This window comes from Pristiophorus japonicus, chromosome 26, assembly GCF_044704955.1.
Source record: "Pristiophorus japonicus isolate sPriJap1 chromosome 26, sPriJap1.hap1, whole genome shotgun sequence".
In the NCBI taxonomy this organism is placed as follows: domain Eukaryota; kingdom Metazoa; phylum Chordata; class Chondrichthyes; family Pristiophoridae; genus Pristiophorus; species Pristiophorus japonicus.
The window spans coordinates 3,189,457-3,206,977 of NC_092002.1; the positions used below are offsets into that span (position 1 = coordinate 3,189,457).

A 17,521-nucleotide genomic window follows, 5' to 3' on the forward strand; every position below is an offset into this window, starting at 1 on the left:
GGTGTTTTACTGTGTTAAAGGCGCTATATAAATGTTGTGTGCTAGCTATCAATGATTTTTGTACCTGAACACCCAAACTCTTTCCTAGTCTCTCGCCATTAAGAAAACATTCCAATTTTGTCTGTCTGGGATCCAAAATGGATGACCTCACACTTGCCCACATTGAACTCCATCTGTCACAGTTTTGCCCACTCACTTAAGCTGTCTGTAACCCTTTATAGCTTCCTGCTCCCAGACACATGTTGATGTTCCTCCTCACTAAGTGATCATCGACAATAATCAGGTGTTTTATATATTGTAGTGAGTTTGTGTTATTGTGGGGAGGACTTGGTCAGAGTTGATGAATATATGTTACAGTGTAATGTGAGATTAGGCTGTGTAATGTCCTGCTGTTGTAAGAATCCATTGTATTACTAGCAAATGGAAGGCAACAAACGGAGTACTGTATGCAGCTCTGATGAGCAGCAATGATTCCACATATCAAGAATTTAAATTGAAGAATGTTAAAAGAATTAAGTTTGTTTTCTTTAAAAAGTGGAGAATTTAACATTATCCAATTTAAGTTCGGAGATTATGAAGGGAGCTTCATAACTTGAGCTGATCCAGGAAGTGTGTTCCTCGTAGTGAAGGGTTCTAATCCCAGGGGACATTGCTTAAAAATAAGGAGGGAAGTCGAGGGGAACTTTTTCACTGAAGGGGTAATTGTGTTGTGGAATAAGTTACATAGGGAGGACATTAACGCAACCGTATGCATGGCTTTAAAGCACCGTGAATGTTTCCTAGTTTGAGGGCTATGTGGTTAATCCATCTAAAAGAGCCTGGTTTATTTGGGCCTAATCAGCTTTTCCGAAGAGCATTTTATGTTGCTGCTGAATCTCATGCCATTACTCTCAATAAATCGGAAGATGTGTTTTCTCTCTTGCCTGTCTCGTGTTTGTGGTGGTGCTCGTTAAATTAAACCACGATTACAGGGCAAGGACATGGTAAAAGGCTAGGAACATTAGAAGTAGTGGAACTAGTGTAAATTAAAACTCAACTGCAACATAAGGATGAAATAAAATAGTTAAAGGATAGTTCTTCAGGCACATGGTGATCAGTGCCTTGACTAATCTTCACGTAGGATAGTGGAGGCAAAAACTCTAATCAGTCAAGAGGCACTTGGATGCTGTGATGGAAGGATAGTTAAGCTAAATTCCCTCCCTCTTCTGTACTTGTCTTTTGATCTTTATGGTTTATATTAGTTGCTCTGAAATTGCTTTTGTTGGGAGTATTAGAAGTAATTACAAACTCATTTCATCTCTGGATCTGGCTTCAAATCCACATCTCTTGTTCGCTCTCTCTGTGGTTCCCTTGTTTTGCTTTCCTCACACACTATAACCCAGGCCAAGACAACAGTGCTTCTCTCTCCATTCGTTGGGTCCTTGGGAGGTGCCTTAGGTGACTCATTTTCCCATTCTCCCATTCTCCCTGTCCCGTGGCCGAGTCTGGTCTGTTGTAGGGTGGCTGCTCCGGTGGTACATTTGAGATTATGAATTTGTTCCGGAGAATGATGTCAGTCACCAAGTAATTGCTGTGGAGGTGACCAGCAGTCATGCTGTGCAGCACATGGACAAGTGGTGACTGTGGCTGTTGTGGATAATACGGAGCTCCTTGTTGAGATGTGACTGCACAGCGGGTGCATAATAATTATGATCAATTATGCAAGTTCATTGAGTGATTGCCCAAATTGATTACTGGCATTTCGAAGTCCGATGTAGAACTATAATTGTCATACGATGTATAACAAATTGAAATATTTATTATCGATGGGCTATCACTGGAATGCTGTACTATAAAGCAGACTTGTGAGTTCGTGTTTTGTCTCCATGTTTCTGTAACTGATCCGTTTCTCTCTCTCTCTCGCAGATGTGCCCACTTGGTTAAAAAGTCTTCGGCTACACAAGTACGCATCACTCTTCTCTCAGCTAACCTATGAGGAGATGATGACTCTGACCGAACACCAGCTGGAATCTCAGGTTTGTCTTTTATCGATGTATTGCCCAGTAATGTTGATCAATGTGACGATCCACAGTCGGTCCCTTGCAGTCAGTCGCAATAGTTTGGCTACTAAACTTCAAATTTTGGAGAGTCAAGGGGCTGCCATTGCATCTTGTGGTGAATGCGCACTTACCCGCACATGTCAAAGTGCTAAAGTTCACTGTTTATTGTCTTGTAAACCAGGGAGATATACAGTGAGCGACAACACTCCCGTTAATCTGTGACCGCACAGTGGTCTGGCAGTCCCATGCAAGCCGCTCACCGGCTTTTCAATGTAAATAACCGCGAATGCGCGGAAAGTTGAAAGTGCTGCGCAGCCACTTAAAGGGTCCACGCACCAAACCGAAATGACCAGAAACATTGCTGAGCGGGTCCCAGATTTCTACGTTGGGCTACCAACTATTTACTTTATGCGGCTTTCATTATTCCTGCTTGCTAATACAAAACCCGAATTAAAAACCCCTATAATCCACGGAGTTCAGGTAGCTTTTCTGCAGTAATGTGCTCTTCAAGGTGCATTGTCAATATTGGAGAATGGGGCATTTTTTTTTGTTTCAGGTGCCTGGTGTCAGAATCAGATTTCTTTTATAATAAAAAAAAATTAAATGCTGGCTACCAGTGAGTGGCAACAAGACTGCAGCATAATGGAGAGCTCTGGATGGTACCATAACCAACAACTTGCATCTATATAGCTCCTCTTTAATGTGGGAAAATGTCCCGAGGTGCTTCATGAAGCAAGGGATGGATGCAAAGTCTAGGTTGTGGAAAGTTAGCAAGCTAAATTGAAGCGGTCACAGAGTGGCTTTTAGAAGGCAGGGAGAGAATGAGCGAGGTGGCGGGGGTTGAGGCCAGTAAGACTGGGGCGGTTCAAGGCTCTGCCATTGATGGTGGGGAGGAGAGGATGTGCAGAGGTCAGAGTCAGAGGACTGAAAGGAGCTGTAAGCCTGGATAAGGTTAGAGGGAGGGTGAAGTGAGCCTGTGACAGGTTTTGTAGCCGAGGGTTTTAAATGTGATGGGCAACAAGGAGCTTGTGTGGGTCAGTGAGGGCAGAATGCTGGCCAAGCAGAACCTCGTACGGGAGGCTGCTTGCAGGCAGTGCGGATTAGACAAGGGCTCCGAATATTCTAACAGTATAAAGACCGTTTCACGATTATCTTGTAGCTTGTGCCTTTTTGAAATTTCTGTGTAATGTGTTCTTGCTGGTCTACTGTTCCCGTATTTCTCACTTGTGAAAAGAGCTGTAATGACTGTCGGCGATAGACTGTTCCGTGCTGTTTTATGTTGCCCTCCCTTCCTCTGCTGAAGGTGCCGTGTTGTGGGGTACAGTTCTACAGCTGCCAGCCACCCTCAGCCAAGCGGCTATCCGTTTGTGGTTCCGGATACTGCCACAGGGAGGCATCATGCATGCGCCCAATGCTATCCTCGTCTGACTTCCACACAGGCGGGCTTCACGAGAGGGGATATTGTATGGGAATCAGGAGCAGGATATCTGGTTTCATTTTTTTCCCCCACTTTCCTTTTCCTGTTCTCTTCACTGTCCCCTTCGCTCCCTTCAATTCCCCACCCCAACTTCTCAATAAATCTGTTTTTTTTTGTTCTGCAGAATGTCACAAAGGGGGCACGGCACAAAATAGCCCTGAGCATTCAGAAGTTGCGTGAGCGACAGGGCGTGCTGAAATCCTTGGAAAAGGTGAGTTGAGGGATATTTCTCTTTCTCCATTTGCCTCTCTCCTTCAAGTACTGGGTATAAATTCATAGAGTCAGGCCTCTGACATCTCGCCCAAATGGCCAGTCAGCATGTGAGCCCAGGCTCTGAATGTTGGCAGCAAACTCTGTCAGGCAGATTGCTGCTCCTGATCCTGCACTTTTCTGCAGTGGTCACCGGATAGTGACCAAGGGCAGGAATTCCTTTCCTCAGTGTTTTCCCTTCCCAGAGGCGCTGGACCAACTCCAGCACCTTTACTGCCATTCTGGTTAAGATCAACTGTAACAGCACAGTCTCTGACTTGAATCTTGCTGCAACGTGTGCCCCATATCGCAAGGTGCAGTAACACACTGAGCCATCTGCGCTGTAGCATGTGAGGAATACTTGATGAGATGGCGGGGGGAGGGTGTGTTGTTCATGTGCGTATTTCCCCCCCCATCCCTCCCAGTAATTGTAAGCTTAGCTACCATGAGGTATTCCTGATTGACACTTGGCAGTAGCAAGTAAGCCAAGTTTGAATATTGGAAATGAAATCGAAGTTATGTGACACTGGTGCACAGTTTATGCAACATTAAACAAATTCCACAGTTATTTGCAGGAAATGTGACATTTCTTTAAAAAAAAAATCTGGAAGCCAGCTGCAATGAGGTTTTATTTAATCCTAAATGCTTGGGTTTCCAGTAATGCACCTTCTGCTCATAGTCGCTCATTCGCCGAGACTTCCACTTAAATAAAGCGTGTTGCCAACTTTCCCCCTCCCTGAAAATGCTAATTCTTGCTGGCGTGGAGTGATATAATAGACTCCAAAGTGGCCTTGTGTAATGCCACTGAAATCAATTGTAGCACACTGACTGCTGCCCTGGCTGACATCAGCCAATTCACCACAGACCAGGATCAAACCTGGGATCTCTTGATCTGTTTGAATTGGAGTCTTCTCACACAGTGCCAGAGCTGGAATACTTTGGAGATGCAGTCGCTGCCTTTGCCTGTATCAGCTCTGCGGTTCGGGACTTGAAATACCAATAGTAACATTTTAAAATTCTGTTTAGTAATGGATCATTAAAAAGACTTGCGGCTTTGTTGTGGGTGGGTGGGGGAGATTGGGGTGAATAGGTAATGGTGGGACACAGCTCTGTCCTCTGACTATTGGGATAACAACAGAAAATGCTGGGAATCTCAGCAGGTCAGGCAGCATCTATGGAGAGGAAGCAGAGTTAATGTTTCGGGTCGATGACCCCTCGACAGAACTGGAGAGGGTTCAGAAAGAACAGATTCTTAACAAGCACTGAAAGGGGGAGGGGAAGAAAGAACAAAAGGGAAGGTCTGTGATAGGTTGGAAGACCGGAGAGATTGGAGAGACAAAAGGGATGATAGCCCAAATTCAAATGGTAATGCCAGGAGTTAGAAAAACAGATAAGAGTGGATAGGAAGGACCTACTTTCTTCGCAGAGGGGTCAATAACCAGGGGGCATAGATTTAAAGTAATTGGTAGGCAGTTTAGAGGGGATTTGAAGAGAAACTTTTTCACCCAGAGGGTGGTGGGGGTCTGGAAGGGTGATAGAGGCAGAAACCCTCACCACATTTTAAAAAGTACTTGGGGGTGTGCACTTGGAGTGCGGTAACCTGCAGGGCTACGGACCGAGAGCTGGAAAGTGGGATTAGGCTAAGTAGCTCTTTGTCGGCCGGCACGGACACGATGGGCTGAATGGCCACTTCCTGTGCTGTAAATGTCTATGTTTCTATGAGCACCTGCTGTACTGTTCACTCTCAACAGGACATTCTCGAGGGAGGAAACCTGCGAAATGCCCTCCAGGAGCTGCAGCAGATAATTATAACCCCGATCAAAGCTTACACCCCACCTCAACTGACCCCCAAAGAGAGGCACAACACAGACCCCAATAACTCCTCCAATACTATACCCGGACTGGGCACAGACAGCCGAACAGCCAAAGCAGCTGCTGAAAAGGAATCGACGTCCGATGGCTTTCAGTCGCAGAGTGTGTCGACATGCGATGGAGAGTCAGCAGCAGCCCCGGTATCTGAAGGCGACATTCCTGGACAGTTCACCAGGGTCATGGGCAAAGGTTGGTTCTTTTCTTTTTCACTGAGGAGGGAAAAGACCAAATGGAAGTAAACATTGGTCCTCGCCCTCCCCAGAACTGAGTTTCTGAAGATATCGGGGAACAAAATGTAGAAACACAAATTGCAAGTCGTTTGCTTGTTCAGGTTCGGTTTTACTTGGATCACGAACAGCAGCAGTTTTTTTTGTTTCTCAATTGCCCATAAGGTGTCTCATCCCTGATTCTTGACATTGTTTGCCCCTCTCGTACCTCGTACCTTCTCCGTGTTGGTCCCTGGACTGTATTGGGGAGGGGCTGTTGATTCTAGGGATTGCCAACTTCCAAGCCATGCTGGGGATCACTGGATAGTGATTAGGCCACCGGCTGGTTTCTCTTTAATTATTGATGAGACTTTATTTGGGCTATTTTGTGCAGGTTAAACTACCTTGCCCTCAAAAGAGCATTGGTTCATTCCAGAGCGAGTTGCAGAAAGGGAAACCAGGGCTATTCTGGCACTTAGAGGATAATAGTTGGACTGAAATTGGCTTTTAGCCAACTGATGTGAAAGAAAATTGATTGAGTTTTATGATTATTTCTCCTTTTGAAAAGGGCCTCAATGTTTGGTATGAGAACCATTGAAGGCATTACGGTAAGTACAGGCTCTCAGACCGTGGAAACTATCCCATGCTTTTTCAGAAGTAGTATGAATTGTACAGGCACCACCCCCACCTTTCAGCCCAGTGTGTTGAAATCGGGACTCTTTGTCTTCTACTCTAACTCATTCCTTCCAAGAACCCTAAACTGCGGAACTCCTCGCTTCTGTTAATCTTCCATTCTTCAGACGTTTAAAACATAAGCAGCCAGTCACTGCTTCCTGATCGCCCTCAGTTTCTCTCTCGAACCTTGCTGCATTTGGCTTGTCACCTAGCCCCCTCAGTAATAGCCTTGTTCCAAGTTTTCTTGAGTTCCTGATGTCTTTATGGAAGAGAGAAGGTTATGGGCATATTGGCATGCTAGGCAATAGAGTGTGCGACACTGTGGATACTTTGAAGCAGAGAGTGAAAGAATGGAAATGATTTCTGCATTGTTGATTGTAGGATTTAGTCCTGTAGAGCAGGTTTTAATGCTTGCATCTCTTATTTCCCTCCAGTTTGCACTCAGCTGCTGGTGTCCAGACCAGATGAAGAAAATATAAGCTCTTACTTGCAGCTGCTAGAGAAGTGCCTGGCTCATGAGGTGGGTACTTGTGTGTTATGGTGCGGGCAATCATCCTTGGAGAATGGTGTAGGGTGGGGGGGGGGGGGAACCATCCTGCGGTGTGGAGGGGGGGAGAGAGAGACCATCCCGCGGTGTGGGGGGGGGGGGGGGGGGGGAAGAAGAGAGAGACCATGCCGCGGTGTGGGGGGGGGGGAGGGGGGAGAGAGAGAGCATCCCGCCGGGGGGGGGGGGGCGGGGAGACCATAGAGACCATCCCGCGGTGTGGGGGGGAGAGAGACCATCCTGCGGTGTAGGGGGGGGGTTGGGGAGGGAGAGACCATCCCGCGGTGTAGAAGGGGGTGGGGGGGGGGAAGAGACCATCCTGCGGTGTGGGGGGGCGGAGGGGAGAGACCATCACGCGGTGTGGGGGGTGGGGAGGAGAGACCATCCTGCGGTGTAGGATGTGGGGGGGGGGGTGGAGGAGACCATCCCGCGGTGTGGGATGGGGGTGGGGGGTGGAGGAGACCGTCCCGCGGTGTAGGATGTGGGGAGACCGTCCCGTGGTGTGGGGGGGGGGTGGAGGAGACCATCCCGCGGTGTGGGGGGAGGGGGGAAGAGACCGTCCCGTGGTAATGGTATGACCTTCAATGCACATCCCTTTCCAATTTCTAGAACCGTTTTCCATTTTCAGAAGAATTGTTCAACCTGGTGGAACAGATTTGAGGGGCTGGATGGCTTACTCCTGTTCCTATGTTCCATTCTGAGCCCAAACCCCTCAGCAATGGCCTAATTAGAATCTGCAGCGTAAAAGGGCCTATTGATCCCAAATCTAATTTCTCTTTTGTCTTTCAATTCCACATCCTCTTGGGCAGAATAAAACTTGCATTTATATTGCATCTTTCAGAACATCCCAAAGTGACTCGCAGCCAATGAATTACTTTCGAAGTGTAGTCGCTGCTTTGTCGGCAAATGCGGCAGCCTTTATTTGCACACAGCAAGATCCACAAACAGCAATAAAATAAATAACCAGATACCGACACAATGGATCTCTTCCTCCTGTGCCGTAGATTTCTATGGTTCTATTATGTGTTTTGGTGTTGATTGAGGAAGGAATGTTGGCCAGGACACCAGGAGAACTCCCTGGTCTTCTTTGGATAATGCCGTGTAATCATTTACATCCGCCTGAACCGGGGGATGGGGCATTGGTTCCGATGGCGCTGCCTCGGTGCTACAGAGTGCCGGCCTGAAATTCTGCACTGGAGCCTTGGAGTGGGGCTTGAAGCCTTGACCACCTGAATGAGGGCGAGAATGCTGCCACTGAGCTAAGCGGACATGTGCAGATATGAACGTTGCTGGAATACCAAGGGCCCAGCATTATGTCACCCAACAGGCCATTCCTCGTGTGTTGAATTAGACTGTGGCTGGTCACAGCCGACTCGATCCTGCTCCCATCCAGTGTCCATGCTCACACTTTCTAGCGACTCACTGGATAGTAGTCAGGAGCAGGGACCCTGGTTGACCCAACTCTGCTCTTTATGCCTAGCCCAAGTATGCTGGTGCAAATTGTCACCTTCCTGCTCGAGCCCTTGCTGAGGTCTGTTCACTTGCCACATGCTGGGTTTTCTTCCTGAAAAATTCTGCTTTACATCAGTGTTGCCATTTCACACCAGTGTGATTAATCAGTTCGGGCTGTGTTTCGTTGTTTGATGAAGATGTTGTGATCTAACAAAGTCTGCAATGTTGAGTTAATGCTGTTTCGTTCAGACGTGTCCATTGTTACTCCGAGCTACAGGTGCTCAGTCTGCTTTTTTAGATGCACATTTTAAAACTTTTTTTCCCCTTTCTGGACTAGTTGCCCTGCTTCTCTTTCCCCCCCCCCCCCCCCCCCCCCCACCTTCTCTATTTTTTTTCTGTTCTTTCTGACACCTTGTAGTTCAGAGGGCAGGTACATGGCCTGCTGCCATTGCTCCATCAACAGGGCACAGGCTGCTCGCAGGTCCCGGGGATTGCCATGGAATGGTTCTCCTGTCCTGGTGGGAGACACTGCAGTTTATGGTCAATTGTGCAGTTTGCTGGGCCTCAGACTTGCACCAATTCCCACCTGGTGAGCCAAATGTTGGTGCCATCGTACCACCACAAAGTGTGACCTCCTTTAACTGCTTACTCTTGGGTCTCTGATGTGTCAGTGTCTTTACAACAGCACTGAACTGCTCAAAATGGTACTCCTTACATTTTTGATGAGGGCCATCTGTTCCACATCAGAATGCGCACATTACATATTGTATAAAGATATTGTGTTGTGTACGGAAAGCGGAATCGAGCTGTCTACAGTCCTGACTGATTTTCATCTCTTAATAAGTGACTGGGAAACCACACAAACTGCATGCACTGCTTGGGGGTCACATTTGTGTGTACTTTCTTTCAGGCATTTACTGAAACACAGAAAAAAAGGCTATTCTCGTGGAAGCAGCAGGTGTTTAAGCTGCTGAGGTCTTTTCCTAGAAAGGCCTTGCTGGAGATGCCAGGTGTCCGCCAGAGAAGGTGCGTTTTCTGTATCAAATGGGGAATCTGGGGATTGGTAAACACTGCTGGAAATCTGAAATCAAGGCTTCACAGCACAGCCTGCAATATCTGGAACATGGTTGGCATTTTGGGAGGAGACCCTTTATCAGCTTTCCGTTCTGATGGAGGGTCTTCACTTGAAACGTTAGCCCTTTATTCTTCTGTTGGACGCTTGCGATCCTGCTTTGCTTTTCTATAAATTTACCCATCTGCCTTTCCCTCGCGTGCTCCACTTTCTCTTCTACCTCTGACTGTGGCTCTCCACTCTATGCCACCTCTAACTAGTCACGCTCTCCCACTTGTTCCCTATTGCAGCTTTGATTCCAGGAAGAGAATAACTCCAAGGGGTGGGTGCAATGGGGGGTCAAGAGGGACAGATTGGTTGGGAAAATCGGTGTCGAGAGGGTCATCAGTCTCCTTCGATCCCTAAATGTTCATCCAGAAAGTACAACGGCTATTTAAAGAACACACTTCAGGCGTACCTGTGATGGGAGTGTGCCATGGAGCAGTCCCAAGCTCTGTATAGGGCTATGGATAACCAGCTGTACTCGGGGCCAGTGCTGCTGAGCTGTGGAGCCTCCCTAGGAACTGAAATAGTGTGGGTGGAACCCGAGCACGCACGTGCCACACAATTGGTCTGTACGCGTGCGTTCTTTGCATCGGATGGTGCCCGGACTGAGCAATGTGTACAGGGGTGTAATGCTGCGCTCCTGGGTGAGATCATACTCTGGATCAAGATTATTATTGATGTATGGCTGGGGTGGAGTGAGGCAGGGCAGATAGACCAGAGAAATTGCAATGTGGATGGGAAATTTTAAATGGAATTTAATTTGCTGATTGACAGTTTGTTTTTAAAGGGGCTGGGGAACTGACATGACAGCAGTGTGCGGCGGCAAATATTTGGAATATGATCATATTTGTAGCTGAACTGATCATAAATAAGATGATATAGTTCTGGAAGCTAATTTGACCCTGGAAATATAGTTTGTGGATCTGATTGGTTGTTGGCACTCAATTTCTGATTCGTTGACGGGACAATGGTCTCTGGTCCCATGGTCCAGTTGAAGAAACTGTACAAAACGGAGGAAAGATTTTTAAATGGTGTAGTTCTGGCACAGACCCTTGCCACTTGATTCCTTTTAGTCTTTATTTTGGGCTTTAATTCCGATCCTGGCAGCATGGCATTTGTGAGGCGGTTTCCATAGACCAGAGATAACAGCTGAACACCAGGCGCCCACTCCCAGATGCTGGATTTCTGGGGAGGCAGGTTTAAAAACGTCCAGTGCAAAAGGCCCGAGTGCGCAGCTGTAAGTGTGGTCGGTGTACAGAGCGGGGAGACCAGCGAGGAGATGGGGAAAGTGAGTTTATGTCACCTTTTCATAGGTTTTTTTTGCAGCAAGTTTTAAACTTTGCACACTGAAAACTGATAGCGAGGGTCGGCAAGTCGTTCAGAGGAAAGAAGGGGGCAGTGTTTAGCCACTCGATAGTCATTCCCTGTAAGGTTCATCGTGCACTGGACATTGCAGAATGTTGGTTTGAAACACTGAACATACTGATAATGCAAGGCACAGTTGCAGCAAACTGCATGTGTACCACTGCAGAAGTACCGGTAAATCCGTGCCAACCTTTAAACCTGTGAATCCCAGTCACACCCAGATCATTCATTACCTGATGGTTGTCAAGATAAATGAATACAATAGAGTCTAAGTAACTATATGTAGGATCATTGATTGTTGGCAATGAGTAACAAAGGATGTATTCAATCCAGGGATTTTACAAGCATCAGCAGAATGCCTGAGTTTCAATTACTGCATTAAAGTCACCGCCATCCTATATATTATCATTAAAATGTACAGTGCAGGACATGTGTAGCAGACGTAAGTATCTGTGCCGACTTGATTTATCTCGTACATCTCCTAACCAGAACAACTCTGAGCTGGTGTGTGGAAGTAGAATACCAGCACTGTGCTCGGTCTCTGAATCATTCTGAAACTGGAGTGAGTGGCAAGACACGAGTGCATAAAATGCAGTGGGAAAGACTCTCATGAAATGTGGGATTTCCCACTCTACACGTGTGTTTTTTTTAAAGCAAACCAGCGCAAGGGAAACTGCCCGAGAGTGATGCATGTGTTATCGGTCTGTCGGAACAAAGCAATACTGCACACATTATTTCTAATTCATTTGGTTCATGTGGGTACCATTTGTCCAAATTACTTTAATGTCCATCTCTGCAGTAGGTGGCGTGCACTGTGTAAGAAAGAAGGGCAGACTTGCATTTATTTAGTGCCTTTCATCACTTTTTTCTCCTCTTTCCAGCTGGGGTTTCAGTCAGTCCAGTTCCCTTCCCACAGCCGGTTCTGTGGTTGGTGGGCTTGGCAGGCGAGGCCAGCGGCCATTCCAGGTACCTCCGCGGGGTCTGTCTGCAAACCGCATGGGTCTGATTGGCACTTCTGCTGCTAGTCTGGGAGGTGTTTCTCCAAGGCATTCGCTTAACCCGCTGACAAGCCAAGGCAGGCAGGTTAGTACATGTTTACTGTAATACAGGGGAACAGAGAATATGGAGGTATGTTTTATTCAATTTATTTGATGCCAGTACCGTCAGGAGACTGGGCCAATGGAGTCTCCTGTGTCCTGACTTCAAATACAGCTCGAATTGATGGGATAAATGTCTTCTCTGTTTCATGGCTGCAAGTCTCAGTCTCCGGGCAGTCTCTGTCCTGTTCCCAATGGGCATGGGCACGGAATGCCTGGTACGAGATACGGAAAACATCAGATGCTGATTCGGAGTTGTGTGGCCCACCGTCTCAATTGTGTGAAAGAGCGAGAGCAGGGGCTGCTGTCCTTGCCAGTGTTCATATTGTTTCCGAACCTGCGGTGCAGTTCCTAGCCAGTTACCGTGAATGAGATTGGTATTCCTCCATTTGCCAGTTTTGGTATCAACCAAGTCACGGGCGGAATGCAATAAAATTGACTTCGACATTTTGCTAACGTCAGTGAGCCGAGGGAAATAATTCTCTTCATACCCCTTTTCTCCCGGGTGTTCAAAGTTCTGGAGGAAAAGCAAGTATTTAAGAAAAGAAGTATGCCGCTTTTTGTTTTTTAAACGGTGAAACGAAGTTTTGAAAGTGCTGCATTGCTGGTGAGAGGTGGGTAGCATGAGTTTGGCTGCTACTTTTAATGACTAAGTGTGTTGTCTCTCCACTGTTGATCCACTCCACCGCTGCCCTCTGGAACTCACTGTCCAGATTCCTCCACCCTTCTCCTCGACATATCCGGTGTTGCACTTTTGTCCTCTCAATGCAAGTGGGCCAAAAGAAATGGGGTTTGTCACTCTACCTTTCCTTAACCTGAGCTGTGTTTATAGTGGGCGTTAGAAGATGAGGGGGTGAACCTATTTGGCTGCTGTTTATTACAGTGAATGCTGTGTTGGAATCCTCCACTCTCCTCTCTCTCTGGCCGTGAGTATTTAAAATAAAAATCAATAAGATGCACGTCGGCCGTCTCCCTCTGGAAAGTGGGCGTCCAGTGAAAACCCGATCCAGCTCTGCTCTGGTGTAGCCGGGTCTGACTGACCAGAGGGCTCCAGGGCCCTGGTCTGACTGGAATTATAGCCGACCTCGGCTGATTGGGCCTTTGGGGCACTACTGTAGGACTCTGCACTCCTGCCTTAGGGACGGCAAATTCAGCCAGCGTTCCTGCCCTGATCGCCATCCAGCAATCCCCTGCTGGAAAGTGCGGCCGTTGGGTGAGGACGGATCAGGGTCAGCTCTGCTGCTCTCCGCCGTTACCCGCTGTCTAATCTCACATTGGAAAATAGCCACTTGAATGAGGTATCAAAGAGGTGGCAGCACCCATGGAACTGTAATCCAGCGAGTGTCGGCACCTTCAGGCAAAGTGGGATGAAGAAACTACACCAACTAAATTCTCATTATTAACAGCACCGTTAGTGTGTCATGCGACTGCCAGGATGGTAGAAGACAAATGGACCTTGGTCTTTTATTGTCTAGCAGTTCCCGTGTTCCTATTATTAAAAAGAGAAAAATGTAATCAAACTATGACTGAGATGGACATGTTTGCCTTTATTCCTGCAGAACCTATGGTTTGCAAACCCAGGTGGCAGTAACAGCATGCCGAGTCAAAGTCGCAGCTCTGTGCAACGGACGTACTCACTACCTGTGCACACCTCCCCACAAGCCATCCTGATGTTCCAGCAGTCAGGTTTGTCGTGTTTCCTCCCATCAACCTACAGAGCGGGGCAGGTTCATGGGTGGGAAGGAGGTGCAGTTCTGCTGGTTGGGGAGGTCTCAGGCAATGTTCTCCTCGTCCAACGTAGAGCCGGGCCTTTCAGGAGTGAAGTTAGGAACTGCTTCTGCACGCACAGGGTGGTCGAGGTTTGGAACACTCCGCAATTGTCAGTTGCTCGGTCAATTGTTAAATTTAAATCTGAGATTGATTTATTTTGTTAACCAAAAGTAGCCAGGGGCATGGGGCAAAGGCGGTTAGGTCACGGATCAGCCATGATCTCATTAAATGGTGGGGCAAAAGCCTACTCCTGATTCTATGTTCCTGTTTGCTTGTAAGACAGGTTTTGGTGTTTTTCCCGCTGATTTTTGAAACGAGGGAGGGACACAGAAACTACACTGGGACACAGTTTCTTAACCGATAGGGGTTATAGGGAGCGGGCAGGGAAGTGGACCCGAGTCCATGATCCGATCAGCCACGATCGTCTTAAATGGCGGAGCAGGCTCGAGGGGGCGTATGGCCTCCTGCTCCTAGTTCTTAGCTTCTTATCTGAGAGGGGAGGTTTTGTATTCTGCCGAGTGTCCGGATAGAAGGTTGACTGAGGCTCTGCTCTTTCACCAGAATGTCAAGTGCCAGTGACTGAGCCGGAGATTAATACAAGACTGGAGTCTCTGTGCCTCAGTATGACGGAGCATGCCTTAGGAGGTAAGTGCCTGCAGCCATGGGTTCCACAGTTGAATTCTAAGCACTGGAGCATTTATCCTGTGAGATCAGTCCCATTCCAAGTAAGATTGTTCAGTATTATAGTGGAAAATATTGGGAGAAGGAAGGCAGGTTGGTGCAGTGGATTCAATATTGATTTGCCTCTGGAGCCTTGGGTATAAACCCCACCCTGACGAAAGTCTGCTGACAGTAAAAGTTCTATGGTAAAACACATTTTTAAATGATGCATGTGTTTTTTTTTTATCCGTGGCTCCTGTATTGGGTAAGGTTGTGCCCCATTACCTCACCCAAGGGGAGCTTGATAGCTGCCCACTGTGGTGTTGGGGGCAGGGGAATCACAGCCAAGCCTCGGTGCTCCTCCCAACGGCACCATCATTCAACCTGAGCTCGTTTGATCGACAGCAGAATCACTGGCTAGCTAGCTTTCTTCCTCCCTCACCAGCCCCGGGCGCTTAGGGGCAGTTTCTCCCCTTTCCTTAAATCGGTGTGGACCGTGGATACCTCCGCTGGTCAGTGCAGCTCCACAACGCTCTGACACACAAACCATCAGAAGCAGTGTTCCTGTTAAGCTGTGCAGCAGTCTGGCGGTGGCGCACATCCGGCTTTCAGACGGAAAAACTGCGCGCGCACGGAAATTTGAATGGGCCGCACACCCAAAAACACTTAGAGGGCAGATTGATTTTTTTTTAACGTGTATTTGAAGAGATTGCACCGATACCGAGTCGCAGTGGTGTGTGCTGCAGCAAAGGTTAAAGCTGCTCCAGTGCAGGCTTTCCTCAGCACTGCCTGGAGCTGCTAGAGTGAGTCCCCAGAACCAAGGCTGCTGCAAACATTATCCTCTCCCCTCCCCGCCCAAAATAGAAACATAGAAAATAGGTGCAGGAGTAGGCCATTCGGCCCTTCAAGCCTGCACCGCCATTCAATGAGTTCATGGCTGAACATGCAACTTCAGTACCCCATTCCTGATTTCTCGCCATACCCCTGATCCCCCTAGTAGTAAGGACTACATCTAACTCCTTTTTGAATATATTTAGTGAATTGGCCTCAACAACGTTCTGTAGTAGAGAATTCCACAGGTTCACCACTCTCTGGGTGAAGAAGTTTCTCCTCATCTCGGTCCTAAATGGCCTACCCCTTATCCTTAGACTGTGACCCCTGGTTCTGGACTTCCCCAACATTGGGAACATTCTTCCTGCATCTAACCTGTCTAAACCCATCAGAATTTTAAACGTTTCTATGAGGTCCCCTCTCATTCTTCTGAACTCCAGTGAATACAAGCCCAGTTGATCCAGTCTTTCTTGATATGTCAGTCCCGCCATCCCAGGAATCAGTCTGGTGAACCTTCGCTGCACTCCCTCAATAGCAAGAATGTCCTTCCTCAAGTTAGGAGACCAAAACTGTACACAATACTCCAGGTGTGGCCTCACCAAGGCCCTGTACAACTGTAGTAACACCTCCCTGCCCCTGTACTCTAATCCCCTCGCTCTTTTTAAACTTCTCCACGCTCTTTATCTCTAAGATGTTAAAAGTGTGTTTTTTTTTTAAAACATGTTTCTTTATAGCTAGCTGGAATGAGTTACGAAACGCCAAGGAAGTTGAATAAACACTTGCCATTGAGCTCAAATCATGATGGGTGTATGAGTTTTTTGTTAATGAAAATTTATGTTGAATTATTCAATATTTACGTGATTTGTTCAGTCATAAATCAGGTTACCCAAAACATGCAAAAAATTTTTATTGAGAAATGTCGGTGAGGTGCAGGCCACCAAAATTGGAAGGGGTGGAATAAGGACATAAGAATTAGGAGCAGGAGTCGGCCATTCGGCCCCTCGAACCTGCTCCGCCATTCAATGAGATCACGGCTGATCTTCGACCTCAACTCCACTTTCCTGCACTATTGCCCTATCCCTTGAGTCCCTTAATATCTCTAAATCTATCGATCACTGTCTTGAATATACTCAACGACTGAGCCTCCACAGCCCTCTGGGGCAGAGAATTCCAAAGATTCACCTCTGAGTGAAGAAATTCCTCCTCATCTCAGTCCTAAATGGCCGACCCCTTATCCTGAGACTGTGACCCCTGGTTCTAGACTTCCTAGCCCGGGGCAAACATCCTCCCTGCATCTACCCTGTCAATCCCTGTAAGAACTTTGTATGGATGGAAGATGTTGTACACTTTCTTGGGTTTGAAGAGGCAGAAAGTTGTAAGAAACAGGGCAGACTGAGGGAGGTGAGGAATTCCACACTTGGAGAAGTCTTGGCGTAGAAGGTGTAATGTGTCTTGATTTCAGTGCAAGGAGTAAATGTGTAGGATGGAGCACAGGAGAACCGTTGCTTACGGCACTGCCTTTTCTGAAATATTTTCCTTTATTTTAACAGATGGAGTGGACAAGACATCGACTATTTAGTACACTGTACTTCGCTTGTGAACACTTATTGAGAGACTGACATTATACAGCAGCTGCAGGAAATGCCACTGAAGTTTGAGGGGTCACTACACCTTACAATGTATATCTTCGCTGACCTTTATTTAACCTTGGGGGAAATAGGCCGGTACCCAAACTACTTCCGGTCTGTTTTCCGGTATATTTGTTTTTTTTTGTTTTAACTTTTTTTCAGTACCCATCTGGTTTAAAAAAAAAACTATTCTGCACCGGTACAAGTGAATCGTATAGCTCAAAACTTAATTTAAAGAAAACTGGGAACTAACCTGAAATTAGTGATTGACAGTGTAAAGGTGGTGAGCAGTGCTCATGACAGAGAGAGAGGGGAGACGGGAGCTCTTGGGCTGATGTTACAATGGTCTTAACGGAAACCTGTGCATGTTGATCGCAGTGCTGTCATATAGGTCTGGTACCAGTGCATGCAGTACTTGGCAGTAGTACAGGGCTGGCATTTGTATCTGTCTATCACTAATTTAACCTAAAACCTCTGGTCAACTGGCAAAGTGGTGAATACAAGTTAACCATTAAAGTTTTAAACATATATAAAAGAGA

At 47.1% G+C, this 17,521-nt stretch overlaps 1 protein-coding gene across 10 annotated transcripts in view; it reads left to right on the forward strand.

Moving 5' to 3' along the window:
• Positions 1 to 17,521, forward strand: part of LOC139239116 (protein Smaug homolog 1-like) — a 102,791-nt gene extending 85,270 nt beyond the window's left edge. For all 10 annotated transcript variants that reach the window (XM_070867645.1, XM_070867644.1, XM_070867642.1 and 7 more), the window contains 9 exons: positions 1,906 to 2,015; positions 3,641 to 3,727; positions 5,517 to 5,826; positions 6,953 to 7,038; positions 9,425 to 9,540; positions 11,878 to 12,079; positions 13,653 to 13,779; positions 14,425 to 14,508; positions 16,905 to 17,521. In XM_070867645.1, the coding sequence (XP_070723746.1) occupies positions 1,906 to 2,015; positions 3,641 to 3,727; positions 5,517 to 5,826; positions 6,953 to 7,038; positions 9,425 to 9,540; positions 11,878 to 12,079; positions 13,653 to 13,779; positions 14,425 to 14,508; positions 16,905 to 16,933 (1,151 nt within the window). In that variant the 3' untranslated portion in view covers positions 16,934 to 17,521. The remainder of the gene's footprint in view (positions 1 to 1,905; positions 2,016 to 3,640; positions 3,728 to 5,516; positions 5,827 to 6,952; positions 7,039 to 9,424; positions 9,541 to 11,877; positions 12,080 to 13,652; positions 13,780 to 14,424; positions 14,509 to 16,904) is intronic.